This window comes from Drosophila busckii, chromosome 2R, assembly GCF_011750605.1.
Source record: "Drosophila busckii strain San Diego stock center, stock number 13000-0081.31 chromosome 2R, ASM1175060v1, whole genome shotgun sequence".
In the NCBI taxonomy this organism is placed as follows: Eukaryota; Metazoa; Arthropoda; class Insecta; order Diptera; family Drosophilidae; genus Drosophila; species Drosophila busckii.
Genome location: NC_046605.1, coordinates 15,264,769 through 15,279,381, shown reverse-complemented (window position 1 = coordinate 15,279,381; position 14,613 = coordinate 15,264,769). Strand labels below are relative to the sequence as shown.

Genomic DNA, 14,613 nt, shown 5'->3' with positions numbered 1-14,613 from the left:
ACTAAAGCATAAGCGTATATTTTACAAACTGCTGTAAATCTGAGTTAACTAACATTGACTTTAACTTTAACTGTCAGCAGGCGTCGCAGACGTTTCTACATTCAAGTACAGTTACGAATTTCACTAGAATTTTGTGTAGCCAGCTGAACAGCACTTCAATCAAAATGCCTGCACTCATTAATTTCGAAATTAAATAGGTATATATGTGTGTGTGTGTGTCTGTGTGTCTGAGTCAATCAAATATCAAAGTTACCTATTTTACTTGGAATTCAATGTTAATTGGCAAACGAATTCATAGCACACACAGACACATACAAAGAGAAATTTATGCGTTATCCTTTTTGTGTTGCGGAAATGAATTCATCGTATTATGCAATTCATTGAGTGTTTTTGATTATTGCTGTGGCAGCAGCAGCAGCAGAGTGGGCAAAACTTTCAGTATTTTTGATTAAAAAATATTTGCTGTCTGCCTAGAATTTTAAGTATCCTATGGCTGTGGCTGTGGCTGTCGCTGGTGTGGGGTAAAAAATGTAAATGAAAGTGCGTTAAATTCAAAAATGCCCCCAACCAAACTCAACTCTACTCCAGCGACTACATAACCGCATTCCACAGCCTTTTTGCTGGCTGGTCCTGGCAGTCCTTGTAGCCAGCATCAGCGTCATTTGCTTTGCCCAGCCCAGACTCGAGGGTATTTTGTTAATTGAGTTTTGTGGCGCTTTGACTTCATTTTTGCGGTCACCATGTTGCTGCTGCTGCTGCTGCAAATCATATTTTTGCCATAGTTTTTTGCCTCAAACGAGTTGAGCAATTACTTTAAGCTGTTGCGTTCATGGAAATCAAATCAACAGCTTGCCATTAAAACAAACAAAAAAATAGCAGTAAACTTCATTATAGCTCCAGACTTTGGTTTGTAGGGCAAACTATTAAGTTGCTTAAGCCCAACAAAACACAAAAAATACAATGAAATGAAATTAATTTCGAGTGTTTTTCTACTTTGGCCCAAATGCTTGTAAGTAATTGAAAAAGTTTTGTGTGGCTCAATTCGCTGATTGGTTTGTGGTATTTTCTCCTTTAACCACAGTCAATACTCGCATGTTAAGCCGCTGTCACTAATGAGTTTTAAATGTAAACCACGCAGCATTGTCTGTACATGAATTTCCGCTTATGCACTTACCGGACGCAGTTCGCTCACATCCCAGCCAAGATATTCGGCCACGGCCATCATTTGATTAACAATCGCATCCATTTCAGCTGTGTCCAGCACGCCATTGCTATCCGTATCGTACAAGCGAAAAATAACTGTAAATAAGTAAGCACACAAGTAAAAGAGAGAGCGCACACAAGTAAATGGCAAAAGTTCAAGTGTGTGGCGACGACGCTTACACTCAAGCTTATCCTCGGGTCGTCCAGCCTCCAGCAGTGATAAATAGCAAACGACATCCTTGAGCGGCACCTTCAGTGCCAGCGGATCAAAGTGCGAAAGTTTGCGTGTCAGCAGTTTAATGTCAGCTGCAAAACAGTAAAGTAAAGTAAAGCAAAAGTATTCATTAATTACGTGCGCTTTTAAACAAACTTAAATGAGATTTATTGCACTCGCTTCTTTGTTTTTTGCTATTTGCACAAGCATGTGGCAATTGTTTTTGCAGCCACTGTGGATCGTTTGCCACTAATTTGTCGTTTCAAGCGGCAAGCAGCGCAGTCAGCAGCTTAGAGCGAGAGCGAGATAGCGAGAGCAAGCGCATTATTTAATCTAGAACAGTCAGCTTTGGTCTGCCTGCAAATGTCTTTTGCATGCGCTCACAGCAGTTGCGTAACAGACAGCTTAAGTCATGCATAAGCCTAGCAAGTGTCATTCCTAAGCTCGCAGCTTAGAGCTCGCTCCCATTCTCTTTGCTACGTTTTGCATTTGTTATTGTTGCCATTGCAAGTGTAATTGACAGTTACCGCTCTCTCTTTCTCTCTCTCTCGCTGTCTCTCTCTGTAAAGTTAGCCTTTTGTTTGTTTTGACACTCATTATGCTTAATGTTAATTGGCTCGATTTGTCTTTTTAGCTTTTGACTTTTGCCTTTAATTAACTTGTGTGTGCGCCTTGCCTTGGCAACTTTTTGTATAAATTTATTTTTGTCTTTTTATTGGTTTCACGCTACCCGAAAAATGCCGTAGCAACTCTTGTAAGCGAAACTTTTCTCATCATAAGGCAATTTGTATATTTTTGCAGCAATACGCGCACACCTAGTCACAGATTTGATTTTGTGAAATATTTTTTGTTCGGGGTGCCTTCTTTTAGGCTAATGATATTAATATTGATTTTCATAGAAGCTTTTCACAACAGCAACAAACAACAAAAAATTCCTTTTTGAATAGCAGCTATTTTTGTACGACTCTAAGTGTGTGTGTGTGTGTGTGTGGCAGATATTTGACCATTTTGACAGCCCATTTGTGTGTATTATTGCTGAAGCTGTTGTAATTTATATGTTAATACAAAGGACTCAAGTTGCCATAAGTTAGGCAAACACATTTGAGCCTTGGTAATTGGCTAAAGGAATTTGCTTTATGTGTGTTGACTTATACATTACTTATTATGCCAGTCGGGTCCTGTCAGCGAGCACTCTTTGCTCACCACCCCCACCCATCAGCACACACAGACACACACACTGTGTATGCATTAGGGCTAATTATGTTTACATTTGTATGAATATTTGTTGCCAATAAATTAAAATATATGCATGTAGTTTAAGCAAATGTTTGCGTGCTATTAATAACTCAAATTTATACAAATATAAATATATGCTGATCAATGTCAATGCATTATGGCCAATATACCTATTTAATTTGAGTGCCTAAAGCACCAAGCACCAACAACAACAAGAAGAAGAAAATAAAATAAGAAAATGAATATAACATGAAACAAAGCAAAACTAATCCAATTAGCGCTTAGGGCACCCACATTTTGGCGCCTTGTTTCACTTAATGTGACTGTATTTACATGCAAACGCACACAGGCACACAAACACGCATACACATGTACTAATGCTAATAGCAATGTCCGGGAAAAAAAGGCGGCCGGCGTTGTGTGTCTCATTATTTGTTGTTTGCCTTTTTATCCCAAACGCAATTTTGGCGAGGCGCAGGACAAAGCACTGGGCGAAAAAATGACCCACAATTGCTGCTAAAATGTGTGTGAAACGGCACAAAAAGCAATGCGAAACAAAAGCCAAGCGCCAAGACGCAGAGCAACGCAGCAAAAAAAAAAATGAAATGAAATTTACGTTCATTAATCATTCCTGCACATTTCAAACGAAGCGAAATAAATGAAAGCAAAATAGAGGGAGAGGAACTGAGCGCAGCCAGACAAACAACTTTTTGCAGCATACTTTCAGGCCTGTCTATCTATGTGTGTGTGTGTGTGTGTGTGTGTTTGGCATACAATGAATGTTAATTTTACGCATTGGTGCGGCGCGCAGTTTGTGAAATGCAAAAATGCTCTAATTGGGCGTTGATTTACGACATGATCTGAGGACATTGCTGCGCGCTATGTTGCTATCTCGCTCACGCAAATAAAAATACCCTGTAGCAGTGCTGTTTGTCAACACTTGATTTGTTAAGCTTTAGTTACAGCTCGCAGTTCGTTAAGCACTTCATAGCAGCTAGCTTTCAGTCAGCTTGCTGGCTCGTTAACTTTGCAGCAGCAGCAACTAACTAACCAACATTAATCTCAAGCATCATCATTAGCAGAAAGTTGGCAACGTAAGTTTTTAATTACAGGATAATTTACAGTTAAGCAGTCGTCGAGTATTTAAGCTTACGGTCTTAGTTGTATTTGCCTTGGCAAACACTTCCGCTGAATTGTATTTAATTTTTTTTTTTGTACTTTCTTCTATCTTGCGCACTTTTGCGCTTCGTTGCTTTTTGGTATTTTAGGTAATTCTACGTTGTTTTTTCTTGTTGCTGCATAATTTATGAACTGCTTGCAGTTTGAATTAACGCAACGGATTTGTGTACTTGCCGCCAGTTGAGCTTTCTTTACTAATTAGTAAGTGCGCCCCGAAAAGGTTCTTGTTTTTGCTCTTAGCTAGAGAGACTTTGGCAAAAGTAAATAGCAGAAAACTTAAGTTGGCTTAAAGTCAAGCCGCATTGGCGTTGGCGTTGGCGTTAGCGTATGGCGTGGCAATTTAGCATTTGAATTGACTACTGCTTGGTCTCTCTCGGTTTGTCATGCTGTCTGGCTGTCTGTTGCTGTGTCGCCAGTGTAATCAGTTTACAGCGCTCTTGACTGCCATGGAAATGCTCAAGATGCCGGCGTATTGCATATTTGTTATCCCTTCATGCACGCAGCTCACAGTGCTCAAGCCATTCATCAGCTGCATGCAACACACAACGCCCCGCGCGTCACTGCCTTTCATTGTGGCAAGTTGGCTAATTGCAGTCGACTCGCTTGGGTAGCACAATGAGCGTCTAATTGAAAGCTAAACTCAAATTGTAAGTCATATGGCTGGGCACAGCATTGTAATTTCCTCATGTTACGACTTCATCCCCACCCCTTCCAATTCGTTACGCCAACGCTTGAGCGCATATGTTGCATAGAAGCGACAGCAGCAGCCAGCAGAATCTAATTAATACTCACTATCAATTTTGCAATTAACGGAATTGTTGCTCTTCTTCGACGAATTGCGCGACATTTGCGAATGATTCGTCTGCGAGTGGGAGGGACTCGAGTCCACAGAGCGACGCGCCGCGCTGCTCGACTGAAACATGCTTGGACCGCTGGCCAGCGGACTGGGCGTAACCGTTAACATCGGATGCACGCTGCCTGCAAAAAGTCAACAATACAGCCAAGTTAAGTATTGAGAATTCTGCAAACCCAATTCTCGCAAATTACAACAATGCAAAATATCAATGAAAATCATAAAGCGGCAAATTAGAAAACAAAAACTCAGCAGTTGTAGTACAAAAATATTTAAGGGGTGGCAAAATATATTAAATTGGTATACAGTTTTAAAAACGATAAGTATATATTTGATTTTATTTATTTAAGCCGAGACAATTATCACTTTTAGTGGCAAGTGTAGATTTTAAAACTTTTTTATCTTTATCGGCGTAACTTAATATTGCAAACAATAAAATCTTTCAAAGCTCTACAAATGATTCAAATCTTAGAATTACAGTCTGTAAGCTCTTTAATCAAATCTTAGAAGTTGTAGAGCTTTGAAAGATTTTACTCCTTAGTGTACAGCCTGTAATTCTCCAATATTTTCAGTGGCAACTCTGATTGGAAACAAAAGTTTAGCTATAAAAATTATAATATAATAAATAATAAAGCAATCAATGTGTTATATCAAAATCTTCTTTTGTGAAGTTTGCAGCGATTTAGTGGCGAAATCGTTTAGCGGAACGCCTCAGCTTGTGGTACATACCTGTCTTGCTTGGATCATGGGTTAAATGTCCGCCCAATGATTGCTGTAATTTATCGGTAATGCCATGGATTTTGTCCACAAAACTGCTGCGTGCCTGGGCCTGTGCATCATTGCCACCACCAGAGGCACCACCAGCACCACTGCACTGCGGCATCAGTTCAGCAATGCTGTTGATATTCGGTATGGATCCTGCAAAGTAATTACGCGACCGAAAGAGCAAAGTCAAATAAGAAATGTGTGGCAATTACTCAACTGAAGTCACATGTATGGGGACTAAATGGTCATGGAGCTGTATTTGGGGCATATATATGTTGTATATAGTGGCGGTGCTTACCCTTGGTGTGGGAGGTGACGGGCGCGCAGGCGGCCGTGCTGCTAATGGCCGCCATTTGATTGAGCGCCTTGCCATGCAGCTGGGCCTGTGTGACATTCGGCTTGAGAAAGGACACAAATAGATGCTTGGCCAAGTCCAGTGGTGTCTCGCAGTCCAGAAATGCGTCCAGAAAGCGACGAAAACTATCGAAATCAATCTCCTGCGAAATGACACAAACAAAAATAAAACCACAGTTAAATACAAGCAAAAATTGAAGACAAATGTGCTTGATGCTTGTGTTTTGTTTGCAAATTTTACAATTTGATGGCCACATAATGCTTGCGGATTTTAGGGGTCTGCGCGTGTACGTGACTGTACTTGTCCTCGGAGGATCTGCAAATGTGCGCAGCAGCAGCAGCACAAAAGCCTCACAAAGGCCTAGCGCACAAAACGGGGGAAGTTGCCCACTTTGGGGTATGGACGAATTACATGTCAACAGCACGTGTAGCTTCGTATTGTCAATACGGATACGAGCGAAGCAATGACATTGATAGACGCATTGATGTGGTGACATTGATAGGCACACACATAACCAAAAGCATAACCCAACCAGCTACGTCAGTCGCAAGCAGCAGCGCCCACATTTTGCATGCCGCTACTCTTATGTAAACATTAATGATTCTTTAAACCTCTTACCAGCAGCAATCACCCACCCACCCACCATACGCCACTCGAGTTTGCCAGTTATCAGTTCGCCAGTTATGATTACGTGCGCTAGTTAATCAAAGGCAACAGGCAAGGCGCGTGGCAAGCGCCTGAAAGCAACCATTAATTGGAAAATAAGCGGATATAACATATTTGCAACGTTAATAGCATTAATAAGCCCTCAAAGCGACTTAACGTTGCTCTCTTAAACAAAAAGCACATTGCAGATTTATTAGCAAAGATTTTGCTCAATAAGCTCAATTGAATGTTTAAGTTATCCACATATTTAAAAGTATGTACTTAATACTTTATTTTTTGTATATTTTGATAGCTGATTTATGAAAAATGTATTTATTTATTGGCTGAAACTGACAACTATTAACATGACGTTTAATTATCATTATTTATTGCCTTAATTAATCGTAGTTCGTATAAAGCTGCTGATAATATTAATATTAATATTATAGACTATTAAATGATTTACAAATAAATTAATTGACTAAATAAATTTTGCGCTTATTAACATAAGTTAATTATCGATAGTAACAATACGAATTAAATTTTATGCTTTACATGCGAAATCGAAACCTTTTTTTAAAGCTGCAGATACATTAAAATATTTTATAGCTTAATACTTTCGCAGCTATTTGAGCAGCACTAGCGCTCAAAGGATAAAAATGCCACATAATTATTATTATCATTATTATGTTGGCTATAATGTTTTTGTTTTGCCTTTTTTTTTCACAGCAACTGGGTTAACAGCGCTACTGCTGCTGTTGTTGTTGTTGGTGGGTTGGCTGTTGTGGCGTTTTAAATTTCGTGCATAAAACAAAGTATATGACAGCCGACAACATTAAGAATGCGTCGAGCTTATAATTTACTTTAGCTTGGTCGGTTTGCTTCGCTTGTGCGTTGTGTTGTTGCTGCGTAGTCATAATGAAACTGAATACAAGCAAATGGAAATTTATATTGTGACTAAAACAAGCTCAGCCAACTGCTTAAGCAGCCCCAAAGAATCACAGAGCAGCGCTAGAGCCACTGCACTCACGCACTAGAAGCTCTCAAAATTTATTTAGCTAGCAACAAGATACGCGTGCGAATACAGCAGCCGTTTGCAAAAAACAAAAACAACATTAGCAAGCAAATGTGAGTTGGCGTGAAAAGCGAAGTTGAAATACGCTCACTAGCATATAAAGCAGAGAGCAAGTATATTTGCTTAAATAAAAACAGAGATTCGCGCTTGAATTTAAACTGTAGACAGTTTTGCTTTAATTTCATAGCTCAGCTTGTGCTCAGCTTTAAGTTGGGAGCATTAAGTTGCCATAGCGAGTGGAGATAGCGCCATTGCTATGGTTGAGCGCGTGGCTTAATGAATAAATATTCATGCATATGGTAGCGCATGGAGCGTATGCGTGATATCCATAACAGTCACACACATATATGCAGTACAGTCGCTTGTCGCTTGCCGCTCTTAATCACACGAGCATGTCGCGCTTACAGCCCATTTGGCCAGTTAATCACGCCCACACACACACACACAGACAGCAGCCTAAAAACCGAAAAATCAACCAGCAGCGTAATCTGCGCTTTGCATTCATTATGTATTGCATACTTTTCGGGTAGCAAATGGCGTTGCGTAAATTATGCATACGCAGCGTTGGTCGCAGCGCTCACACAGCTAAAGCTGTTGAAAAATTTGACATTTAACTGGCAGCGTTCGCTGCTCAGCTATTTCAATTGCCGGCAATTGATAAAAGCCGTAAAGCAATTGCATGCTGCACACTAATTAACTGTATATTTTATGATTTGGTTTATGTTAAGCACAAAAGCACTGCCTCGAGTTTAAATTTAGCAATTTTATACTAATTACAGCAGCTTGATAATGGCTTACACAGTGTCCTTGGATTCGTTTGTCGCTTGCAGCGTTTACCAAAAATACAATTTTGTTTAACATAAAGTCTTGGCTGTAATCTGCAGTAAATTCCGACCAAAACAAAAGCACACTGGCTATAAATTGTTTGTGTGTGTGGGTGCGGCGACAAAGTTTTTGCACTGGCAGCAGTTTCATGTTGCGTTGCAAACGCCAATTCTCACTCATTATGCTTGCCTTGGTAAACCAAAACCGAATGATGCCCCTCAGGCTAAATAAATTTACAGCATTTCGTCAGCAAGCTGCAGAGGACAACATAATTCAATGGCAAAGCCAATCGCTTCGAGCTGACGACAACCACAACGACATCGCTTTAGTAGCAGCATTGCTGAGCAGTTGCTTTTAATTAACTTAATTGAGGCGTCGTAGCTGCAGCTTATGTTAGACTTGAGTCAAGCGCCAGCTACAAAACCCAAGTTAAAATAGAAACTCCTCAAGCGTTTGTCAAAGCGACCAGCCGTATAAAACGTTATAAGACAACTCTAAGCAGCTTTTATGCAGCAAATTAAAAAAAAAAGCAATACTAAAATAATTACATTACTTTCAACGCTCGACTGACAGCAGCGATTTGCTTAAAGTTGGCTTTTGTTTAAAGTCGAAAAGGGCGGCAATTAAAGTTTGCCATATGCTAATAAAACGGGCTGATTTTAAAGCAATTTAATGTAAGCTGTGAATGTTTGCATAAATTTGCATAGGTTTTTTAAATTAAATATTTAAACGTTCAATAAACTTTCGAAAAAGTTTCATGCGTCAGCATGATTAATTAAGCAGTTATGAGTATGTTGGGTTAACAGTGCTGTTAACTAAATATTATGTTAAGAGTGAGAGAGATAGAGAGAGTTTGAATTAAAAATGCAAGCATAAATAATTTGTAGAAAAATTATTATAATGCAAACTATTTTTATGTAATCGAAGCTTTGTGTATAACATAAAAACAATAATAACAAAAACTTCAAGACAGTTCAGAAAACTTTATTGTATAACAGCAATTGAAATTTTAGCAATGTTTGTTAGCAAGTAAATTATTGATAAGAATAACTTTTATGAGCGCCAAACTTTATGCGAGCTTTGTTGCGATTTTTATTATAAAGATTATCAAGCCAAGCAAATATAAAACTTCTTCTAATGTTGTAGCTAAGACATGACAAGTTATAGCATTTGCAGTCGCTGCTTTCAATTGCACTTGCTATAGATTTACAAATCAAACGAGCTGTCTAGCAAGCTCAACTAACTAACTATAAAAATATGTAGACAAGTGCACTGACACTAGCTCAGCTGAGCTATTTGGCAATAGTCGCCATTCTAACATGACACTTCAATTCATTTCAGTTGCTAAAATATTTATAGAAAATACTTTCAGCGCTCAAAGCTGCAAATCCCAAAGCACAAAAAAAAAAAAAAAGGATTATATGGCAGCGTGGAAAAACAAAACAGTGGCAGCTGCAAGTATGCTACCACTAACAAACGTGTCCAATATCAAAGTGAATTGAGTTAAAGCGCGTAAAAAATATAGTACGCTATACAATATATATACAGACATAGACGATTTGTATGTTTGTATATTCGGTTTCAATGAAATTGCTTTGCTCTTCAGGGCGTGCGTGTACCAGAGCCAACTGAGCAAACTTAATTATACTTTTTCCATTTCGTTACACTGGCAAATGACACACACACAAGCAGACACACTCATACATGTATGTATATGTTACACCCACTCAAATGTGTTGGCCTGTTTGCATTTGTATTGAGGTTAAATGAGCATGGCTGAGTAGATTTGACAATAAATTGCAAATGCAACTCGAACATTTACTGAGCTATGTCCACCATTTCGCTCTGTTGTCTGTGTGTGTGCGCCAATTGTTGACAAAACGAACGTGTAATATTATAAGAACGCAATTAAGATCGTGACAACATGGAATCGAAAGCGTTGGCTTAAAGCTGCATTCGAATTGAGTTAAGACAAAGTCTTGTCATAAAGCAGAACAATTTAATACGCATCATAGCTGTTAAATAATATTTACTAATGAGTTGTACGTTTATTTTTAAATGAAAGGTAAATTGCTAATTAAAATACATTAATTTTCGGTTTGGCTTAACACCTTAAAATGATTGAAATTCGGCACATTACGTGGCACTAAATAAATTTCAATAATCAGACTATTATTTTAAATCACTTTGAAAATAAATAATAGGAAGATACTTTGGATTTATTTTAGGCAATAATTGAAAATTAATTGACAACATATTTTCTATAATACAATTTATTTATCAACTAAAAATTGGAAGCATTTCAGCAACGCATTAAAAATATGAAGAATATTTTCTATACATAATTTTATTGCTTCGCAGTCTTAATTGAAATTTACAATTAAAAGTGTTTTAAAAATTGAAAGTCAGTATGGAAATGTAATCCTTATAGGCACTTCCAGCTTATTATGCGTGACTTTCTTATCATGTCTTATTTTCTACTTTATTATTATAAAGCCTTAGCCTTTAGCCGCTTTTAAGCTCTCCCGGCTGCCTTGTTTGCTGTAGTTATATTTATATATCTGAAGCACACCCATTGCTCATCAAGTCTGGGCAATCAGGGATTACATGCTTATGCTTGAAGCGCGCGGCATTGTCTGACAATCTGATAATAATATTTAAGTCATGTACTTGTACTAAGCTTAAACGGAAATGAACAGTGCGTGGCTCTCAAGCTGAAACTCATACTCAAGAGCTTCTATGTACGTATGCGTAATATATTTGTTTGGCACATGTTGCGCGCTTTTGTTGTTGCTTGTTGCTTGCCAGCTAGCCTGCTTCTGTTTATTAATTTGGTTTTGTCAGCGTTCTGGCAGCTTTGTTGATGGCTAAAGGTTAACTTTAGTTTCGGTTAGATTACGGTTGCCAAGTAAACTGTTTCTGGGGCATTTTTTATTCACTCGTTCAGTTGTTGTTGCTGTTTTGTCTTTCACGTTTGACAAATGATAAGCTCAGCATTTTTAAAACTTTACTCGCAATTCACTATAAACCTTTCACTCGACACGTTGCCACTTGTCTTGTCTCTTGGCTGTGACTGTGACTGAGCCTGAGCCCTTAATTTCAATTTAGCATTCAGGTGTAAACTTGAAATACGTTGCTGATTTATTGTACACATAAGAAGATTTACTTTCAATCTTTCACATTTTTGTATGCCACACACACACACACACACACACACACAGACAAAGACAGCAACTCACAGAGTTTCAGCTCAGTGAGCAAAGCTGACCGTTGTCCCTGTCAGCTTGTGTGATTTCAGCTGTCTCAACGTCGTCGTCGTCGTCGGCCTGCCTTTCATCAGTTCAGTTCAGTTCAGTTCAGTTCAGTTTCAGTTTTCAAGGCAGCGCCTTTGCTCACACATTAATCGCAATGGCAACCTTTGACTGCTTTCATTACATAGTGGGGCGCAGGCATTAAAGCTGCCCCATTATAAATTAAATTTCGTTATATATGGTAGTGCTTACCCCATCTGGTATGCATTTGGGCGTGGCACTGGCGCTGCCAACGCCGCTGGGCGCACAAAACTCCTGCAGCACATCCTGTAGCTTGCGCGTTGAATCTGCAACAGGCAAACAAATGAAATTTTAATGTCATGCGAATTAGTTTGAATTATTTAAAGTTATGTTAGCAATTGTTATGTTGGATTAGCTGGCGCTTTACTGCTGCAATTTCTAGTGAGTTTATAGAGCAGAGCTTTCGATTAAATTCTAATTAAATTTATGCCAGAGAAATGAACTCTAAATTATATAAATTTTAAGTCCAATTTAAATTGGAATACGCACATATATATAAAACAATTATATACTAGTGTGCAAATATAAATATTAGTGGTGTGTTATATTTTAGAGCTAGGAGCTCCAATTGCAACTGAGAGCAAAGTTTATAAAATCTAAAATTGAAAAAAATTGTGGATTTAAAGCAATAAAAATTTAAATAATTATTAGCACTTTTTTAAATCTAATTTGTAAATGCAATCAATTGATATATCAAATTTATATTAAGCACAATTTTGAAATAAAAGTTTCGACCACAATCATTTAAAAGAAATACCTAACAAATATTTTATATATAATATTCCAGCTTTTGGGATTATAGATCGCGTTTGTTTTGAACAGCAAACCAATTGAACATTTAATTGCGTGTTAAGCATGCAAAGCGCAGCTGCTAAGTTGAGCGCTTCAAATAATTTGTATTATTTAATAAACACATTGTTTGTTGATTATGCATATCAATATGCAAATAGTTAAATACTATGGAGCAACACTAACATTCAGCGCATACATATTTCACATTCAAAATTACAGCTGGGTGGCTATGAATGTCCAATGAGCTGGAGACACGCGTCAATTGCTCCGTTGGCGCCAGTTTAATCGACGCATTAAGTTCAACGGGGTGGGGCAGACAGTTGACAACTGCAGAGAGCGCGAGCGCTAAGCTGTTGCCAAGTATAATTAACTAATGGAAACAAAGTCGCTGCTGCTGCTGTTGCTGTTGTTGTAGTTACTGTTGCTGTTGGTTTGTGTGAGTAAAGCCGCAGGCAAATGCGATTTGGTTTAGGCAAATGTCCCTAAATTTAACACAAAACAGTGTGCAGCCATTTTATTAACTTAATGAATGTGCGTGTGTGTACGCATAGTTGCAACTGTCAGTGTGGCCACAAGACAACAAAGTGCACAGTCATTCATAATTGCTTGCACTAGAGTTGAGATCGAGCTTGAAGTAAATCCTACCAATCAAAATTTATTACTATAAGTTTATTCTCAATTAAAACACAAATACTTTTGATTATATTTTACACTGATTTCTGTTATATCAGCACATTTTAAGCATATTGCTGTTAGTGTCTTCTCAACAAATATTTTTTCAATTATTTTTACACGCATCATTTTTCTTTATTTATTTGTCCAGCAATATGAAATGTACATGTTAAGTCGAGAGTTTTTAAATTTCGATGCTGATTTTCTTGGAAGAGCTCTGAGCCACTTGCTCATCTCTAGTTCACTTGACGACTGTCTGCTGATGACAGTCTCGACTGTTATTGCTGACATGACTGTTGGGGAATGAGGAATATTTTTTTAATCATACTCAGAGCCAACTGATCTAAGAGCGGCAAGCAAATCCCACTTCAAATGACGCGCTGCAGCTCACATAGAGGTAAATACTGTTGAGCACATGTAACAGCTTTACCCAAGAGCTCAACTCTCAGAGCATTCCTTGATATACCTGCAGCACTCTTTGGTATGTGGGTGGGCCTTAATCCCAACAGTTTGTACAAAAGCTGCTGCTGCTGCTGCTGCTGAAAGATTGTAAAAAATTTCAGCTACGAGCTTTGCTATGCACAATTTTCTGCCCACAAGCTGCGCTGGCAAGGCTTTGGCTTTAAGCATTGACTTACATAAGGCTGCAGCTCTGTTTGCTTGGCTACGGTTCAGCAAACTGATTTAAATTGCATTATATGCATCAATAAATTAAGTTGCCATGCAAAATTAAAATTAAAATCAAATTTGAGCACAACAGGCAAGCCAAATATAATGCTAACTGTAATGTTAATGTTAATGTTAATAACAATTTGCCTTTGCACTTACATGATGCCAATTCCTGTAGCTGTAAAAACTCGCGCGGCGATAATTTATCCCATTTGTGTGCAATGCCAATGTTCATGATTGCCTGCAAAAAAGCAACAACAAATACAAAAATTCATTTTACAAATTGTTTACAAAATTTTAAGCGCCACAATAATGAAAGTCAAATAATTATAGTGTGCAATTTAAAGTTTGATTTAGTGACTCTAACAAAAGTTTGCAGCTCTTTTGGCAATATGCAAATTTTGGTTTTCAATTTTAGCAAATTCCTAGAAAGCTGCAAGTGCAAAAAAAGTTCTTGGAAACGCTTGTGCCAGAGCTAAGCTAAAATTCTGTGAAATTTCACAAATAGCAATAGATATTTCGTTTTTAGAAAAGTGTGCCTTAAATTTTTACATTTTTCATATATTTTGCCAAGCTTTATTTTGCTTAAAATAAATCAAAACACATCGCCACAGCAAAAAATGCCTGCGTAGCTTGTCTAAATGGTTTTTGATAAAATTATTTCATTAAAACTTTCACTTAAACATTTTTTTCATTAAACAACATTAGTAGCAAAAATATGCATTTGAAATATTTTACTTTAACAAATTATTTAATTTGGCAAAATTGACAGATTGACTTTAAATAAATAAACTAAAG

General features: G+C 37.8%; 1 protein-coding gene across 1 annotated transcript in view; it reads right to left on the bottom strand.

Moving 5' to 3' along the window:
* The window catches only part of LOC108597694 (diacylglycerol kinase 1), a 28,728-nt gene extending 14,676 nt beyond the window's left edge, over window positions 1–14,052 (bottom strand). Inside the window, exons 1-7 of the mRNA XM_017984370.1 lie at window positions 13,975–14,052; window positions 11,854–11,948; window positions 5,749–5,947; window positions 5,415–5,603; window positions 4,625–4,810; window positions 1,384–1,509; window positions 1,175–1,299 (exon numbers count right to left, since the gene is read on the bottom strand). Coding sequence (XP_017839859.1) covers window positions 1,175–1,299; window positions 1,384–1,509; window positions 4,625–4,810; window positions 5,415–5,603; window positions 5,749–5,947; window positions 11,854–11,948; window positions 13,975–14,050 — 996 coding nt within the window. The 5' untranslated portion in view covers window positions 14,051–14,052. The remainder of the gene's footprint in view (window positions 1–1,174; window positions 1,300–1,383; window positions 1,510–4,624; window positions 4,811–5,414; window positions 5,604–5,748; window positions 5,948–11,853; window positions 11,949–13,974) is intronic.
* Window positions 14,053–14,613: the final 561 nt, after the last annotated feature.